We start from the raw sequence: 20,603 nt of genomic DNA on the forward strand, positions 1-20,603 counted from the left end.
TGTATTAAGGGTATATTTATCTTAGTAAATCAGTTCTTAAACAATGCATAGCAAACTTAAAGTTGAGTTGTGGGTATCTGTGCTAGAAAGGCTTACCAAAGGTTCCACCATTTTTAGAACACAAAAACGTCAATAAGAAAAACAGACAAAGCTAAGACAAATCTGGTCAAATCAATGGCCGTTTCTTGTAGAGATGGTTGGGTTTTCTTCAAGTACAACCATGTTGACTGGTTCTGTGAGCAATTAACGAAACGTTTACAGAAATCCAACTAACTGGTTATGAAAGCTCTGAAAGTCAGTGCACTTAACTTTTCAACATCAACTTAAAGTACAAATATTATTTCTGTTTAGATTGAAGAGGTGCATCAGATCTTTCTAGAGCAATGGCTCGTTACTTTTTTCAGTTACAGATATATCACAGCTTGCTGTGATCTGCTGCCGCGTCTGGCAGTGAACTCTCCCCACTGAAACCTGCAGAAAATACTTTGTTTCCTTCGTAACAAACATTGAAAAGGCCTTATTCTCTGTTCAACTACGCCAGCAGTAGTAGTGCACTGAAGAAACGCCACTCTTTCTGCTCCTCATGGTGAGAAAATGCCTTAAGCGTCCATCGAATCCATGACACTTCATAAAGTCTCATGTTTAACTTCTTTGTCCTCCACAAAACAGAACTGAGAGTTTTGTTTTTTATTGCAGAAGCTTCCCATGTTTAAAGTAGCATCTCCCTGAAACTTACCTTCACGTTTCCCAAGTGGTGTAATCACTGCCCCACCACAAAAATGTGCTTGATAATGTTGTTAGCTTTAGCATGATAGCATTCTGGCCCATCACAGCAGTGGCACACCCCTGAGCCTGCGGATGATGTTGGCTAGCTGTTTGGCCAGGCCCGAGCTCCTCCACCTGGAAGGTGCGGGTCAGGAGTTTGTAGAGGGAGCCGTAACCCACGGCCATCACGGTGCAGGTGAGGCAGATGACGTTGTAGGGCATGCTGAAATCAGGGGTGGGCAGGTTCACCAGCAGAGGCTCCGTGTAGACCCACATGAAGTAACTGGACTCCTCTTTACACAGTAAACTGGGTAGACAGAAATTAATTATAATAACCTATGAGGGTTGGAGGTCAATTCCATTCAAAATCAATGGAATTGAGGAATGATACACTACTTCCAAAAGAAGATTTCTTTGGCGTAATTTCCTTAAAAATTGCATTACATCAGGTGATAAACTAAAACACTTAAGACAACTGCTACGTAAGTGTTCAGCCTGTACTTAAAAGAAAATAAACAGCCTTATGACTCACAAGCTGCTGAAAAGCGGCGTTCCTGGGTGCTGTTGGTATCCATGGCGACAACACTGTGCATGAGAGCGCTGATAACAGAAGACCTGAAGCGAGGGACAACATTTCATCAAATATCTGCTACTGGAAACTTGAATATCTGCAGACTGCAAGCAAGTGGTATCTCAATTTTAACCAATCTTCATTCAGAATCAAAGTCAAGACAAATATTTAAAATAACTTCATACTAGCAGGCTTGATTGAGCTTGCTTGGGACAACGGAACCAATAGCGGAAAAACTGCAAATTGCTAAAGGAATTTGAAAGATTCCTAATTGTATTTGAACCCAGTTCTGAAGCACAAATCTAAAAGCTATGACAGCAATTATAGGCAAACAACACTTCAAAGTTATGACAAAGAGTACATTAACTGTCCAAGTTCCCATTACAATTGGCATTTCTTTAGACAAAAACAGAACTTGACCCATAGCATAGACAAATGCATATCTTCTGTTTCTGTAGACTTCAATAAAGTCAAAGTTATACCCGACGTAGAAGCCGTGGTTGGGGTCGGGGGTGTACTCCGTCCACTTCAGGAGTGCCCTCTCAAACTGCACGGTGACCTCGGTCACAGAGTTAGGAGGCAGCTGGACCAACATCTCCAGCAGGTGGGGCTGAAGGCGGTCTTTGGACGGCTGGTAGTGGATGTAACCTAGGTAGAGAAGAGAGGAAACATGTATTTATTTGTACAACCAGGAAAGACAAGCAAGTAAGTAAGAATATACACAAAATATCATGAAGGTGTTCCTAATGTTAAGTTGCACCCTGCAGAACAGCCTGAATTCGTCAGGGCATGAACTCTACAGGGTGTCGAAAGCATTTCACAGGGATGCTTCCCACAGTTGTGTCAAGTTGGCTGGATGTCCTTTGGGTGGTGGACCATTCTTGACAGACACGGAAAACTGTTGAGCGTGAAAATCGCAGCAGAGTTGCAGTTCTTGACACAAACCGGTGCGCCTGGCACCTACTACCATACCATGTTCAAAGGCACTTAAATGTTTGTCTTGCCCATGTCTCAATTGTCTCAAGGCTTAAAAATAAAGACATTACACACAGAAGATACAATTAAAAACATTAACATGTAGTGTGCGTATCTATTAGTTACACATTTATGATACTGAAGCATGTTCTCCCCATGTGGGCAGATTGCTCTTGAGGGAAAGGCCTATCAATAGGTAGCTGAAATTCATATCAACATTAGGCCCTACTTCTTCAAAGTGCACAAATCTAAAAGTTAGTTGATCAAAAAGGAACCGGGGTCATGTTCAGTAGGGGACCCAACAGAAAATGTGTTGCAACGGAAAACGAAAACCATCGTTTCATATTAGACTTGGCCAGGTAGTCCCTCCCTGTTTTAGTCCGATTTCTTCAGGTTTGGTGCCTAATGAACTAGACCCAGGCATAGGTGAAACAGTGTCAGCAGGTGAGCAGCAGCAGTACTCACTGGGTTTGTTGTCGCGACACTTGCTGGTGCGGTGAGCGTGTGAATGTAGAGGCGCAGGTACCAGGGCACGGTGTCCAGCAGGAGCACAGGGAAGGCCCGGTATGTGTGGTGATTGTACACCAGGGTGTGGATCTCCCCCTTCTGCAGCCCGTAGCCCGCCACGTAGCGCTCTCCGTGAAGTAGAGGGCGCAGCATGTCTCCTGGTGGCAGGAAAGGAGGGAGCCTTCATATGGTCAATAATAGAAATAGAATTACTAAAATAGAAATAGAATTTCTATATGGTCTATATATATATATAATTTCTATATGGCCCTACATCAAAATTCCTTCATATCAGAAAATCTTCTCTTTTCTGTAACACGTACATTACATGATCATACTTCGTAGTAACTGCAAATTATACTATTGCCAACAACATATTAACATGCTGTTTCTTAGTACCTTAGTAACAGCATTGTAATTGGATTGAGCAGTTTTTAAAATTAAAATAAATACACAAGAGGAATAGGGACTGTTTCTTATTCCACTTGTGTACGGGAAGTGAACAGACAGTCGAGGGAACATCTTTTCTGGAATGAAACGCAGCCCACATATGGAGTCGTGTCCTTGCCCGGTGTCACTCACTCACCACTCTCGGCTGCTCTCCAGCGCAGCAGCATGTTGAGGGAGCGCGTCTGTCCGAACGTTGCCTGGTTGGTGAGGTCATAGACCGAGTAGGTTCTCCGATCCTCCAGCACCACAGCCTGGCTCAACAGGGGTGTGGCTAGACTCAATTCAAAACTGCTCCCCCTTTAAAGGGGAAAAACAACAACAATCTATTCCTGTTCAAATACCATAGGATTGATAGAGATAAATAGGTTTTCATTACACAAATACATGTAGCACAATGGCGCTCATTGGCAGTTTACAATAAAGAAAACTGAATTACAGTCCAGTTTACAGAAGAACATGAACGTGATTAAAATAGAAACTCATTCATATTTTAATTTGAACAACTACCCCCCATCTAGGGTCTGCTTAAAAGCCTAACTAATGATGGTATTGGCCTGTCTTTGTAGTGTTCCGCGTTACATCGAATCTGACGTAGTTGCCCACCCTGACATGAACCTCACTCCAGATCTCTGATCCCTTGTAGGTGACAACAAGCTGGAGAATTTGTTTGAACCCTACAGCTTGAGAACATGCCCCCATTGCACTACTCTATACAAGTAGTGTTGACTGGTGTTTTAGTATAAACAAAACACGCAGGCACACACGCGATGCTCAGCCAACTACTTTCGCGATGCACCATTGTAGCAGGTATGTCAGTGATTGGACTAAAGCTTGGCATGCACAAAGAGGTCAGTCTGAGAAAGGCTCATTTCAATAGGAAGACCATGGAGTGTTGATAGTTGTTTGAACTTTGGTATGTATTATTGGTGCCGACTGCTGACTTTTCTTCTTACTTCAAAAGAATTTGCTTTTGAAACTCAAAATTCATGCTCTGTTCCTTGACTGTATAAGGTAACTGCTAACTAAATAGAATTTGGATTCATATAAAGTTTGAGGTAATGTAAAGTTAGTTGTGTAAAGTATGCGGTCATGTAACGTTAGTCACGTAAGGTTACTTACCTGAGGGTTGTCTGTGACGTCCACGTACACTTTACTGGAGAAGGCCAGGGGGCAGGCTTCAGTCAGGAGAAGTGTACGAGAGAACATCTTGAACAGGGACCACTCTGTGGAAACACCCAGTAACCCAACACATCATGTTCATGTCCTCCATTTTGTATGTTTCTAAATGCAGTGACCAGTCTTTTTCATGGCGCTTAGAAGGGAAATGTCTGTACACCACAGTAGAAAGAAATTACTTTTACATGAAAAGTTATGTTCATTATCTCCTTCATTTTATTGTAAAGTGTTGCAATTTGAAATTCACTTAAAATAAATGTAATTTGAAAAATGTGCCATTTTCGCTGTGCAAAATATAGCTAGCATGCAAATGCACCTACATGAAGCAGTGTCAGAGAGGAAGATACTGTACATCTTGGCAATACCAGCATGTTTTAGCAATAGTGTGGTGATACTACACTGAACAACAATAAATGCAAACATTTTACTCAGTTAAAGTTCATGTAAGGAAATCAGTCAATTGAAATAGATGCAATAGGCCCTAATCTATGGATTTCACTTGACTGGGAATACAGATATGCATCTGTTGGTCACAGATACAAAAAAAAAAGGTAGGGGTGTGGATCAGAAAATCAGTCTCTATCTGGTGTGACAACCATTTGCCTCATGCAGCACGACATCTCCTTCACATAGAGTTGATTGTGGTCTGTGGAATTTTGTTCCACTCCTCTTCAATGGCTGTGTGAAGTTGCTGGACATTGGCGGGAACTGGAACACCCTGTCCTACGTGTCAATCCAAGGCATCCCAAACATGCTCAAATGGGTGACATGTCTGGTGAGTATGCAGGCCATGGAAGATCTGAGACATTTTCAGCTTCCGGGAATTGTGCATAGATCCTTGCGACATGGGTGTCACGTTCTGACCTTAGTTCTGTCTTTGTTTTAGTATGGTCAGGGCGTGAGTTGGGTGAGTTGTCTATGTTCCTTTTTCTATGTTTTGGGATTTCTGTGTTTGGCCTCGTATGGTTCTCAATCAGAGACAGCTGTCAATCGTTATCCCTGATTGAGAACCATACTTAGGTAGCCTGGTTTCACTTTTGAGTTGTGGGTGATTATTTTCCGTGTCAGTGCCACACGGGATTGTTTAGTTTGTTTCGGTATTTCACGTTGTTATTTTGTAGTTTAGTGTTCATGTAAATAAAGTATCGTTATGTACACTTACCACGCTGCACATTGGTCGGACCTCTCTTACTCCTCGTCAGAAGAAGAGGACAAACGGTACAATGGGGTGAAGCATTATCATGCTGAAAAATGAGGTGATGGCACGACAATGGGCCTCAGGATCACATCACGGTATCTCTGTGCATTCAAATTGCCATCAAAATGCAATTGTGTTCATTGTCCGTAGCTTATGCCTGCCCACACCATAACCCCACCACCACCACAGGGCACTTTGTTCACAACGTTGACATCAGCAAATCTCTCGCCCACACTACGCGGTACACGCCGTCTGCCATTTGAAACTGGGATTCATCTGTAAAGAGTAGACATCTCAACCATGCCAGTGTCCATCAAAGGTGAGCATTTTCCCACTGAAGTCGGTTACGACGCCAAACTGCAGTCAGCTCAAGACCCTGGTGAGGACGATGAGCAAACAGATGAGCTTCCCTGAGACGGTTTCTGACAGTTTGTGCAGAAATCCTTTGGTTGTGCAAACCCAGTTTCATCAGCTCTCCGGGTGGTTGGTCTCGGACGATCCAGCAGGTGAAGAAGCCAGATGTGGAGGCCCCGGGCTGGACATTCCTGCAGTCAGCATGCCAATTGCACACTCCCTCAAAACATCTATGGCATTGTCTTGTGTGACAAAACTGCACATTTTAGAGTGGCCTTTTATTGTCCTCAGCACAAGGTGCACCTGTGCAATTATCATGCTGTTTAGTCAGCTTCTTGATATGCCACACCTGTCAGGTGGCTGGATTATCTTGACAAAGAATAAATGCTCACTAACAGTGATGTAAACAAATTTGTGCACAACATTTTAGAGAAATAAAATGTCCGGGATCTTTTATTTCAGCTCATGAAACCAACACTTTACATGTTGCGTTAATATTTTTTGTCACACCCTTTTCACACTATCGAGTCGACGTACACTGTACTGGCTCAGATATTTTCCATTCACACTGTCCACATTTCCAGCAACTATATGGTGGAGGCTTAACCAGGCCAGCGCAGTACAGCTTGGCTCAGCTCAGTATGTGAAAGGGGTATAATACTGAATGAGGAGAGGCCTCTCTCACCTCATTTGCCCTGGCCAGAGGAGTGCAGGTCAAACACCACGTTCAGTGTCTGTCTCAGCTCCCATGCTGTGGACTTGCACTGCCAGTCCTGAAACAACAGTAGCCGAGTGTCACATAAAGGCTCGGACTAATCAACAGTGACAGGTTTTCGAACGGGATTGCAAGTAGGATGGAAGGTGAAATCAGTGGCTTGGTATTTTCTACAGGATTACTTTAGAAAGCCAAGACAAAAAAATGTGATGGTTATTTTCTTTGATATGGCTGACCACATGATAAAAGGTTATAGTATTCCTCATAACTATGTAGCTATAATATACAGTTGAAGTCAGAAGTTTAAATACATTTAAACTCAGTTTCACAATTCCTGACATTTAATCCTAGTAAAAATTGTATGTCTTAGGTCAGTTAGGATCAACACTTTATTTTAAGAATGTTAAATGTCAGAATAATAGTAGAGAACGATACATACATCTGAAGACTGTATATACATACACCTCACCTGACACACAGGTGTGATGTGTAGAGCCTGGGAGTAGAAGCTGCTGTGGAAGAATTTCTCAGAGTTCATTAGGACTGCCAGACCAGTCTAGAGAAAGAAGAGGGGCAACATGAAGAACATGGTTAATCCCCACACACGCATGCACGTACACAGACTTTAAGTCCATTCCAATAAAAGGATAACACTACATGCTAATGGTTTTAAAATAATCACCTAACCACAAATCAGGGTTTAGTAGGGCACGACGTAGCAAAATAAATAAAGAGAATGGCCATTTTAGAACAAGTCCAGGTAGTCCTTCCCTCTTTCAGTCTGGTTTTTTTCCTCCCCTGTTTAGTGCCTAATGAACATGAAGAAGGAAGCCTCCGCACCCTTTTTCAGATTTAGTATACTACAATACTACACTTTTGGTAAATGTGACATTCCTAAGACCATCCAACATAAGACGGACTGGTACCTTGGCGCCGCAGGGAAGGAGTTTCTTCCACGGAGTCAGATTCTCAGTACAAACGATCTCCCGCGGCAACACAGCAGAGCGGAGAAAGCGCTGGTCCGTTACTGTATAGCAGAGGACGTATACAGGACACACATATAGGTGCATGACACACAGGTCCACATCAACACACTTTATGTCACATCACAACACTTAGCATTATGGAGAATCACACATCAACACGGTATAGTTTCACATCTTTAATAATACAGTACTATCTAATTCCAGAACTGCGTCATGATTCCTTTGAGTGCATATGCAAAGCATTGGTTGGCACGTGGTCTTGTTCATTAAGGCATACCGTAGAAAAGTGTTTCTCATTAGATAGTTACAGATAATACCTCCCCATTTCAGATCGTTTTCTTCCATTTGATCCCTTATGAATACGAGCCTGCTCTCTGTTCAGAGGCAAGCTAGCTACTGGAGAGACTTGGGTGCCTTACTGTCACGAGAATTAGGTTCTCAATGATCATAAACCAATTCATTTAAATTACTCAGTCTGTGACCGGAATTTGTAAGATACTGGTTGGAATGAAAACAGACAGAGGCCCAGTCCACAATAGTCAAATGTTTATTCACGGGAACATTCTGGTGTGCACAGTACAAAGACCTTCATTTATAGTGACACACATACTTCCACACAAAACATTAGGTATCCTACGCCCACACTGTCCTGCTACCCAGCTTCTTCCCGCCCTCCCTCAAGATAGGGAGAGACCCTGGGAAGTTCTCAGTGCCCCCAGCCAAGGTCGTCACCGAATCTTGCTCGGCACCAAATCTTGCTCAGACAGTCTGTTATCAAGATACTAGACATATTGTCACCAAAACATTCATTCTGACTAAGAACTACACTCCCGGATATATAATTCTACTGACTAAAACCAAACACAGCATTAAAATAACCTAATGATTCTAATCAATTCCATACAATCATATGGTTTCAGAGTTATGTTTCACAGTGTAATATTCTAATAATTTATTAAAACATATCCCATTAACACTTACCATTGCCCACACCTAGAGGCTTGAAGGAGGCACTGGGCTGCACTGGGCTGCACCGTGTTGGTGGAGTCAATGAAATTCAGCGAGGCACAGAAGATCCCTGAGAGGACGTTGGTCAGCTCCTTCCAGGCAATGTCCACACTACAAGACAATGGACGAAATGACATCATTCAATAGAATTTCAATGCTAATATAGTTTGGGAGAAATGGCGATGGGTAAAATGGCAGTATCTACCACCAGTGACAAAAAGACATGGCTGTGAAATGTTGCGACACATTCCTGGTCAAAGACTCAATAGGCCAAATGAAAGTGGTGCAGGCTGTCACTACAAAATGGGTGAGACTAGCGCCACACATACGTATGGATATATTTGACTACCAACCATGATGACAGATATATAGCTGCTATGTTATCTTCAACAGTAAGGAAAGTGAACATGTGTGGCTAAATATACAGTATATACACACTCACTCAGTTACAGTGTCCTGAAACCATACCCACAGTTCAGCACCAGGGGGCGACAGTAGGAAAGGCTGGCCCCACTGCATGGTCCTCCAGTAGCCCTGAGTGAAGGAGATGTGGAGCTCACTCACAGAGAACTTCAAAATCACCTGGCCCAGAGACTTCGGGAAGAGTTGGTAGTGGGAGACTGAAAATATACATTTGGGGGAAAAACAGTGAGTTGCATATAACACTAGTATGTTGACTTGGACATAACTGTTGGGCAAATTAGGCATGGGGCCTAAGTACTGATGACAGTGAATGCACAGCAAGTTACTCTGATTAATCAGCTCGCAATAGACAATTCATTGGTATATACAGCCTGGAACTAATGCCTGCAAAATTGTATAAATATTCCTTACAAGCCAGAATGTTTAATAAAATTACATTTCAACTTACTCTACCGGTTGTCTGTGCTATTTGTTCTTCTGCTGCTCGAAAATTGATAGAAAAATATACACAGGATAGTATTGTTTACCCAACTTTAGTTAGCTATTAACGAGAGAACCTATTGAAACAAGCATGCCATGACAATGAACATGGTATATTCTGAATCAGGGGAGGACAGAGAACAATCCACATATTTTTTTATTTTTAAAAATTGAAATAGGAATTTAACATTTCAAAAATAAAATGTAAAGTGTTGATTGTTCTCCGTCCTCCCCTGATTCAGAATATACCATTGTCATGGCATGCTGGTTGCAATAGCTAACTAAAAAGTCAGGTAAACAATTTCCTGTGGATATTTTTGTATCAATTTTCGAGCAGCTGAAGGACAAATAGCACAGACAACCAATGGAGTAAGTTTAAAACGTAATTTTATTCAACATTCTGGCTTGTAAGGAACATCTACACAATTTTGCAGGCATTAGTTTGACTGTATATATCAATTAATTGTGTATTACAAGTCTGATTAGTCAGACTAAGCAACAGTCAACATAGCCTACCAGCACTAACACCTTGTTCAACGATTCAACTCCTCAAGCCATTGATTGGTTGGTTGAATCAAATATGTTTAGTGCTGTGCTGGAACAAAAGCCTGCACGGAGGGTCTACACTACACTACAGGACCTTGACTGAAGATGCACTGATGGCTAGTGTCCCAGTGTGGCTACTAGATAGATGACTAGAACATTATGTGATTGACCCAAATATAATTTCAAATCAAACTCTTTACCTTTATTTCCTCGCAAGAAGTCCGTATCCTACAAGGTTCGGAACTGGAAGCTGGCGTAAGTATCCCCAGAATGCAATGGTCTGATCACCAACTCTTCCTGAAACCGGTCTTTTTCGGGCGGTGGTGGAGGGTCGTCTAGGGTTTTCTTGGTGTCAGAGACATGGGCAACTTTGTCGCTTGGAACATCTACTATGTTCGTTTCGAGGGAGTCCCGCCTCTCCTCTTCCGCGGCCTCTTGGATTTTGTATTTTGCGGGAGGTGGTGGGGGGATGTCATAGGTTTGAACATGGTCAGCTTCGTTGTCGCTTGGAGTATCTGTTAACGATAGATTCGTTTCGACCTCGGTAGCCTCCCATTGCCTCTCCTCTTCCACGGCATGGGTTTGGCCCTCGGCATCTTTCACCTGATTTGTTTCTTGTACGTCTGCTGTAACAAACACGTATACTAATTCACAAAGAATGAACGCCAACATATAAACATTGCAGCTGTGCGCTTTCATTTTCCCGACTGCTGAATGACGGCGCCTACTTCCTTAACGGCGTGTCATGTTGACCAATAGGATGAAATAATTGAGTATATTATGGACAATCATCACTGCGCAAAAGATGCGCATAGTGACTGATCTAAACTTGCTTTGTTACCAGCAATATTTACATCGGATTCATTGTTTGATAAATTGAACATATATGTTGATGTAACAGAATAGGATAAATTAATGTATGTGTTTTTCATAGCTACACAGTCAAGCCGCGCAGGATGCTTTATATTGTTGCTTCTTAGGCCTTTAAACCAGTAGCCTGATATACTACATTTCCCTTCATTTCTGTTAGTACTCTCTCTACTTATAGACAATAGGCCTTGGCTACTGATTTCCATTCAGCCAATAACACTAGGTCTATCCAGCTGTTTTTTCTTAAAGCTGCAGTAGGCAACTTTTTGTGTGACCCAACCAAATCCACATAGAACTGTAGTTATAGATCTGTCATTCTCATTGAAAGCAAGTTTAAGAAGCAGAACGTATGTAAGTTATTTCTCACTTGCTAGTTTCATTTTTGTGTCTTTTACTGGTATGGTACACCAGCTTCAAACAGCTGAAAATACAATATTTTTGGTTACGGAAAATATTTCACAGCAGTTTAGATGGTACCATGTTTCTCTACACTATAATTGCTTGTTCTGTCACAAACCAATATTAGGGAACTCTTAGAATTTTAGCAACAGGAAATGGTGGAGCAATTTCTACATAGTGCATTTTTAATCCCTTCAATGCCATTCATAATTACATTGAAATATTAGGATAAATTGCAGTATTTAAAATGTTAAAAAACCTTTTCAAACTCATTGTAGTCCTGAGATGTCTTCAATGAACCAATTTAACCACGTCTTGATGTTCTGCTCTATTCACCCTCATCACCATCCATGCTCATAGTATGTGGATATTAGGATCATTCGAATTGGCCAAACCAGCTTCAGAAATCATGAAAGCTTTGTTGACATTGATGTGGTGACAGAAAGTACATTAATAAATTCAGATGTTGTATATAGGCCTAAATGTGTGTTGCTGGCTATAATGGCTGCATTCACACAGGAAGCCTAATTTTGATATGTGTTTCTTACTAATTGGTCTTTTGGCCAATCAGAGCTGAAAAAGACCTGATGTGATTGGTCAAAAGACCAATTAGTGGGGGAAAATATAGAAATGGGTCTGTCTGTATAAACCAGCGTATAAACGCAGCCGATGTTGCGAGCAAAACACTTTAATCCAACCAACTGATATTTACCACATTCCCACTTGGTTATGAACGCAGGAATATAGATGGGCACATCCGTATCACCGCTCCCACGTCCACACGCGCTCCAACATACTAGGAATTTCTGCTCAGCACCCATGGCCCCCCATTAGATGCTCAAAGCCGCTGTTGTCATAACGAATTAAATCTGCACTACTGCTGTTTACTTCTGAAGTTGCCTGCCTCTGGTAGGGTTTTCAATATTTTATTCAGAATTCCTGTGCTCTATCCCTATGGCTACATCCGATGGAAATGGAATAGACGGCTGTCTTTTGCAACGAGGCAAATCTCAAAGTGACCCAAACCTACTCACCGAATCCAGCATCGATCTAGTGCACAACACAGGTAAGATAGGCCTACATATTTTGTTGTCAGGATATTCTATAGGCTATGATATTGGAGTTTTATTATAAATCTAATCGCTTTGGTATTGCTAAATGGGATATGAGGACCACATCGGAATAATAAGCACTCCATGCTTCCATTTGACAGCAAAACATTTCATAAAAGTGATTCTCTGAGAATTGAGATAAATATCCTGACGCGTTTGCCATTTTCATCCAGTACTATTTAAAATGAATGGATGCTCTCCCAAAATACGCTATTTGTGCGTAATGTTTGGAGCCGTATACGCGCATAGCCCAACTGGTTTTGCAGTAAATGTGCTGATTAGAAATTAACTGTAGGCTACCCTATACTATACTGCAAAGCCTATTTTACACAAACCCATAATATTTAAATCATAATTTAATGTATTGCTAAATTTATTTATTGGCCTAATAAGATTGGACGCGAAGATGACACAGCCTACAGTGAAGAAGAAAGCGCTTGTGGTGTGGTCAATCATTTTAGGCGAAATGTCTAGACGCTTTTTTCGTCGCTAGGTTATATTTTGATTCGTTACATTGAGCGCACAGACACTCCCACTGTGCACAGATGTTAGTTCAACGTCTAGTTTTTATTTACATTTGGTTGAGTTGTCAACTAACGTGAAATCAACCAAACATGTGACCCAGTCATTGGATTTAGGTTAGATTTGGGTTAAAATTCCCTTATTGATGACTTTTTGCAAATCCGATCCGTTTTCCAAGTTGATTCAACCAACACATACATTCTGTTTGGTTGAAATGATGTAGAAACACGGTTGATTAAACAATGTTTTACCCAGTGGGCAGACATTTAATATGGAATTGGTCCACCCTTTGCTGCTATGTTGGAACATTGCTGCAGGGACTTGCTTCCATTCAGCCACAAGAGCATTAGTGATGTCGGGGACTGATGTTGGGCCTGGCTCGCAGTCGGCGTTTCAATTCATCCCAAAGGTGTTTGATGGGGTTGAGGTCAGGGCTCTGTGCAGGCCAGTCAAGTTCTTCCACACCGATCTCAACAAACTATTTCTATATGGACCTTGCTTTGTGCACAGGGGCGTTGTCATACTGAAACAGTAAAGGGCCTCCTCCAAACTGTTACCACAAAGTTGGAAGCACAGAATTGTCTAGAATGTCATTGTATGCTGTAGCGTTAAGATTTCCCTTCACTGGAACTAAGGGGCCTAGCCCGAACCATGAAGAACAGCCCCAGAACAGTATTCCTCTTCCACCAAACTTTACAGCTGGCACTATGCATTCAGGCAGGTAGCGTTCTCTTGGCATCCGCCAAACCCAGATTAGTCCATCGAACTGCCAGATGGTGAAGTGTGATTCATCACTCCAGAGAACATGTTTCCACTGCTCCAGAGTCCAAAGGCGGCGTGCTGTACATCAGTTCAACCAACACTTGGCATTGCGCATGGTGATTTTAGGCTTGTGTGCCGAACAGGTTCTTGTGCAGACATTGCTTCCAGAGGCAGTTTGGAACTCGGCAGCGAGTGTTGCAACCGAGGACAGACGATTTTTATGCGCTACACACTTCAGCACTCGGTGCTCCCGTTCTGTGAGCTTGTGTGACCTACCACTTCGAGGCTGAGCCGTTGTTGCTCCTAGACGTTTCAACTTCACAATAACAGCAATTACAGTTGACTGCTCTTGCAGGGGAGAAATTTGACGAACCGACTTGTTGGAAACGTGGCATCCTATGACGGTGCCACGTTGAAAGTCACCGAGCTCCTCAGTAAGGCCATTCTACTGCCAATGTTTGTCTATGGAGATTGCCTGTCTGTGTGCTCGATTTTGTACACCTGTCAGCAATGGGTGTGGCTGAAATAGCCAAATCCACTAATTTGAAGGGGTGGCCACATAATTTTGTGTATATATAGTGTATGTATTATGATTATTTGAACAATTTCCTTCAGCATAAGCCTGGGTTTCGGATAGTAGCCTATATTGGACGCTCATTCCATGGACCCTTGCCCATCCCAACTCAGCCATTGCGTTTGACAGCATCAATTGGTTCCCATGCTGAGCAGATCAAACAGTCCTATGATCAATGACCCTGCGTTCCACATGATGTATAGGATCAAAGACTTCCACATCTGTGCAGCCCTATAGAACATCGATTCACTGTGGCGTGGACCATGCAGGCGTGCACGGGGCACCTTGAGTAATCATTAGACTATTCCCCTTTCAGTTAACCTACCTCTCAGCTGTTTTCACCTCTATGGCTGTTTAATCACTTTCCCATCATAAACAGACATGCCCTCATTCTCTACAATGTTTATCAACCAAGCGTTTTTATTCTCAAGTGCTTTTAGACAACGGCAACAGGCCTAATGGCATTTTGTTATGATGATGGGCCTATTTTTAACACGGTTGCATAAAATATTTTATTGGACAGTTTAGTGTTGGTGCCAGCCCGTGTCTGTTGATGAAGACAGTATGTTTATGGCATATTTATGGATTGAGTGGGTTCTTCTTCACCATTTACTGGTCTCACTCACACTCACACTCTCTCGCACACACACACACACACACCATAAGCATGGTGGTCAGGTATGCATGATTCACAAAACCACTGTAGTCTATTCATATTTCAACCAGCTATCTGTTTAGATCCTTGTTTCTTGTTGCACATTTACAACTGTCTCTACCATGTTCATTCATCAACCTTATACAGCACAGTTTTTTATGAAACTGCTCCACTTATGGCTAATCTAATTGTCACAAACCTGTACATTTTTTTTAACGTCCATTCCCAGGGCACAGCTAATGGCACATACTGTCAATGCAGTTCATTCAAGAGAACAGTAGCAGTGGCTGGTGACCCAAAAGTACACACGGCCCGTCCTCAGTTTATCGTCACTGTGTAAGCGTCGCAGAACTCTCGGCCCACAGTCTTTGCCAAAGGATTACTAAGCCTTTTACGCAGTGGCCTTTGCAGCTGCAGAGACTGACACTGTATTCATCCACTTCGTTAACGCCATAGAGACAAGGCAAAACACGAGGACAAAGACACCGCTTTAGCTGTAGAACATTCAAGGCAATTTGACCCTTCATCCTTGCTGAGGCAATGCACTGTACCACTACATTTGCCTATTTTAAGGGCTTTTTATTTTAATTTAAGCACAATGGGTGACATGAACGGGTTTAAACAAATACTTACAGCCTGAGATGTTGTTGCCAGGCCAGGATGTTACTTTGAAGGGTTTTGCACCCAGTCTGAAGACATTTGTGGAAAACACTACAGGGTCTTAAATACGCCACTTAGAATGTATATGTAATACCATGCATGGTTGACATGGTAATGGTTCCCTGAAGCCCCTACCGCTCAATCAGTTTGTTCAGGCACAAGTCTTTTACCCACTCCTGCTAATACCAAGTCACTTCAGTGCAAAGTCTCACTTACTGTAGTCTCTTAGCAATCTGACCATTGAGGCAACGAAGCATGGGATGCTTTGCACCCTAGGAGAATACCGTGTAGGGGGTAAGGATTAACAAAAGCTCAGGTGGTGTGTTCACAGTGCTCCAGTCGAGAATGGATCCCTACCTACATCCCCTACACTGTAATTAAGTCCTAGTACACTCAGATCTGGAAGGACTTGATTGGTGTAAGGTGAAGCTCAAATAAAATAAAATTTTATTTGTCATGTACACAGTTTACAGCAGGTTTACAAGGTGCATTGAAATGCTTATGTAACAATTGATAACACTATGGGCTGTATGTTTAAGCTTAAACTCTATTGGAGCAGTTTGGTTCACTACTGGAGCAGTAGGGAGAAATGAACCGCACAACTGAATAATTTAGGAAAAGAATGCTGGCTTGTATTTTGGAAATAAAAATACTTACAAAAAATGAATCACCTTTAGTAAATAGTGAAATTTGTACATTGAGCTCAAAATGAATGCAATACATCAGTAGTACAATCGACTTATATTGGCCATATATTCTGCCTATAGTTTACTAGGGTGCACCCAACTCTATCTTAATCTGAGGGTCTCTCAGATTTCAATGTTCTGTAGCAATACAATAAACATGACTCCTCAGAAAAACACAACCCAATTCACAATACCAACTTATATACCACTATGACATGGAATCAGATGTGAGTGACTATGCCTATCAATAAACACTAAGGTGCTTATAACAACCCCACTGCAATGTATGATGCAATGATGTCTGTCAAGAAAAATTCTACCATACCTTAGTATGGCAGTGCAAATTCAGTGTTCTCCAAGGAAAATAAATCTTTGCATGCAAATATTATTGATGTCCTGGGTTCGGGCAGCTCGCCATCCTTAGTGGAAATGAATCCTGTTTTACAAACAGGATCACACTAATATATATATATATATCAGTACCTTTCATATAACCACTAATATAGTGCTTAGCTTTATCTTACAGGACTAAGAAAATAAAACTTCAAAATCAAAGTCAAAATGCTTTACACTTTAACTACAGCACTAAGCTCACGTGGACTGAACAATAGACTAGCCCGGGCAAATGAAAAGTACTAGTGCTTACACCTACATGTAATTTCTTATAAAGTAATGTAAAACATAAGTGTACCAAAATGGATTATGATACTAGCTAATAACATTTTATAAAAGTCTGAAAACTAAAATAGTTCGCCATGCATGTTCACTAACATTTGCTATTTAAATTGATTGATAGCTGAGCTAGCCTAAATGTTAACGGCTTGTGCGTATGCTTGGTTCAGTATGAACACGCACAAAATGCTAGCAATAGCTTAGGTAGCCTAATCGCTAGCAGCTCGTTCTCCATACCAAATCCTAGCGTCAATCTTTCCCTCAATCCCTTCACAGCACATTCATATAGATAAGTGAGTATTAATATCCAGTTCTCTTTTTAGTTCAGTTTTATACAACTTCGCAACAATTTGAAACTTAGTTTGTTTTTCTTCTATGGAATGGCGGTAGCTCGTCACGTTCCGTTCTAGCTCTTTTTCAGCATGTTGGCCCCAACTGGTGTATAATGTGAGGTTAGGAGAGGGATTAAGAGAATATTGAGTTTTGATTGGCTCAAAATAAACTGCTCGTCATGCAGCTTCTGACAGCTGATTTGTAATAGCTGTCAATTTAAACAATATGATTGGTTACTGGAATCTCACTAGTAAGGATAAGTATTCAACATTAATTGACCTGCGTTACAACCTCTCCTCTTGAAGGTATGCACGTCCCGTTGCATCTTCTTGTTGGCTGTATGGTCACTTGATGACATTGCACAGGAAACCCTTTTAACTTCTGATTGATCAAATCCATTCAGTGAACTTGTGAGGGCTGCACTAAACCCTTGGAACAAGGACTGACGAACAAAGGTTAGGAGGTTTCCAAACTGAGAGTACCTTTCTGGTCTCGCTCACTGCCTGAAAGTATGCCAGACAGCGCTGTCAGTTTCCTCATGTTGCTGTTTACTATTGTTTTTCTCCACAGAGAGAGTCAACTGGAGCATGATCAATGGGGACATTGTCCCTTGTGTTATGTCTCTTCAGCACTTTCAGACATGTCAGGGAGAACAGGTAATTATTTGTCTATGATGAGAGAAACTTCTTCAAGAGGATCTGCAGAATGTTCAGGTAAGTTGTTTGTCTCACTGTCAGGTGTTTCAGGTTCTTCAGGTAAGTAGTCAGACTGATGTTCTAACTTATTCTGCAAGGACTTCTTGGTCTGCTGTAACGACAAGGAAGGTTGCTCAACCTGTGAGTATCATAGACCTTGGTAAACCTAACAGGCTTTTGACTTTTTGCGTTTTCAATCCTGAAGTCAACATCAGAATCTGAATGTGTCTCATCTTCTTCAGTCACATCAGTACCTGGAAGAAGTCGTGTGCGAGGTTTTCAGATGTGCTGCGACGTGACAGGTTTTTCATGTGTAGTCGCAAACAAGAATTCACAAGGCAGTAAAAGGTCATGGTGCAGTGGACCATCCTTGCTCTCAGGCTTGAATGTATATCACTTGAACATTTGGTGACTACATAAATTTTGGTTTCCCACTTATCAGCCAACTTATGTTTCCCTCTCAGTTTAACATTTCTCACAAGAACTCTGTCAACAACGTCAAGAGGGAACTCTGTGACATACCTGTCAAATCTGGCTGTTTCGAGAGCGTTCCGGGTGGCTATCCTGACTCTTCACATCTTGCACATACTGTGAATGCAATTTCTTCTGGTCATTAACAGGTAGTTTGAAGGCTATGCCAACTGGTAGTCTAGGTTGTCTCTCGAACATTGGTTCATATGGAGTGTAGCTGATGACTTCATTCTTCATGCAGTTGAATGCATGTACAAGTGGTTTAACAGAGTTTTGTCACGCATGCTCCGAGCACCAAGCATCTGGCGTATCGTCCTGTTAAAACGCTCAACAGGATTTCTTCTTGGATGATACGGCATTGTTCTCACCTTCTTGATTCCAGCAATCTCACACAGCTCTTTGATTGTTCGTGATTCAAAATCAGGACCTTGGTTCCTGTGGAGGCGCTCAGGAAAGCCATAGTGCACAATGAAGTGGTCCCAGAGAGACTTTGCAATGGTGCGTGCTTTCTGGTTGGGAGTTGCTATGGCCACTGTGTACTTGGTAAAGTGATCTGTAATTATCAGTATATCCTTAGTTACTATGATCAGGCTCCAAAGAAAGGATCTCCATGCATACTAGCTCCAAAGGCCTGCAGGTCTTAATGCTAACTAGAGGTGCAGCTTTCTCTGGGAGGGTTTTACGTCGCACACAGCGGTCACGGGTATTAACTTTCTCCTCCACAGACATTGACATCATCTTGGGCCAATAGAACCGGGATCGTATGATATCCAATGTGCGCTCCATGGCCATATGACCCATATCATCATGCAGGCTTTTCAATGCAACTACTCTCAGCTCTTCTGGAAACACTAACTGCAAAGTAGTGTTGGCTCCTTGCTGCCTTCTCCTGTAAAGAACACCTTTCTTTTGCTCAAACTGGTTCCACTCACGTAGCAACAGAGAGAGTTCTGGGAGCTTGGCTCTAACAGTGGGAGGACGTTTCTCCCCTGTTTGCAACTGAGTGACGACCTCTCTGAGGCTGGCATCAGCTCTTTGTTTTTCCATCAGCTCCTTCTCTGACAAATGAGGAATGACTGGAAACCCATCTTGATGTTCCTCCTGGCAAGCTTGCCACTTTATGTAACAATTGCTTAACACGAAGGGCTACTGTATCTTTAAGCTTAAACTCTTTTGGAGCAGTTTGGTTCACTTACTGGAGCAGTAGGGAGAAATGAACCGCACAACTGAATAATTTAGTCAAATAATGCCGGCTTGTATTTTGGAAATAAAAATACTTACAAAAAATGAATTACCTTGAGTAAATATTGAAATGCTGAAATTTGTACAATGTGCTCAAAATGAATTAAATACATCAGTAGTACAATCGACTTATTGGCCATATATCCTGCCTATAGAATGCACTGTATAGCATAGCTAGCTGAGGAAGGCCCAGAAGATTGAAGTAATAGCTGTCAACTTAAACATATCACAACAAATATTATTGGTTACTGGAATCTCACTAACGATAAGTTTTCAACATTAGTTGTGACTGGAGTCCTTCACGATCTTCTGGGCCTTCGTCAACTAGCTACGCTATGCATGACCCTTTGAATTTTGAATTTTTCTACATTTCTTATGTTACAGCCTTATTACCAAATGTATTTAAATACAATATTTTCCTCATCAATCTACACACAATACCCCATAATGACAAAGCGATAGAAAAGGTCTTTAGAACATTTTGCAAATGTATTACAAATTAAAAAACGTAACTTATTTATATGTATTCAGACTCTTTGTAATTGGACTCGAAATTGAGCTCATGTGCATCCTGTTTCCATTGATCATCCTTGAGACGTTTCTACAACTTGATTGGAGTACACCTGTGGTAAATTCAATTGATTGGACATGATTTGGAAAGACACACACCTGTCTATATAAGGTCCCACAGTTGACAGTGCATGTCAGAGCAAAAATCATGCCATTAGGTCGAAGGAATTGTCCGTAGAGCTCAGAGACAGGATTGTGTCGAGGCACAGATCTAGGGAAGAGTACC

General features: G+C 41.8%; 1 protein-coding gene and 1 pseudogene across 1 annotated transcript in view; one reads left to right on the forward strand and one right to left on the reverse strand.

The window, feature by feature from the left end:
- Positions 1 to 10,868, reverse strand: LOC112215965 (annotated as a pseudogene).
- Positions 10,869 to 12,077: 1,209 nt separating this feature from the next.
- Positions 12,078 to 20,603, forward strand: part of LOC112215966 (phosphatase and actin regulator 3-like) — a 53,493-nt gene continuing 44,967 nt past the window's right edge. Inside the window, exon 1 of the mRNA XM_024375496.2 lies at positions 12,078 to 12,489. Within this exon, the coding sequence (XP_024231264.1) occupies positions 12,378 to 12,489 (112 nt within the window). The 5' untranslated portion in view covers positions 12,078 to 12,377. The remainder of the gene's footprint in view (positions 12,490 to 20,603) is intronic.

This window comes from Oncorhynchus tshawytscha, linkage group LG16, assembly GCF_018296145.1.
Source record: "Oncorhynchus tshawytscha isolate Ot180627B linkage group LG16, Otsh_v2.0, whole genome shotgun sequence".
In the NCBI taxonomy this organism is placed as follows: domain Eukaryota; kingdom Metazoa; phylum Chordata; class Actinopteri; order Salmoniformes; family Salmonidae; genus Oncorhynchus; species Oncorhynchus tshawytscha.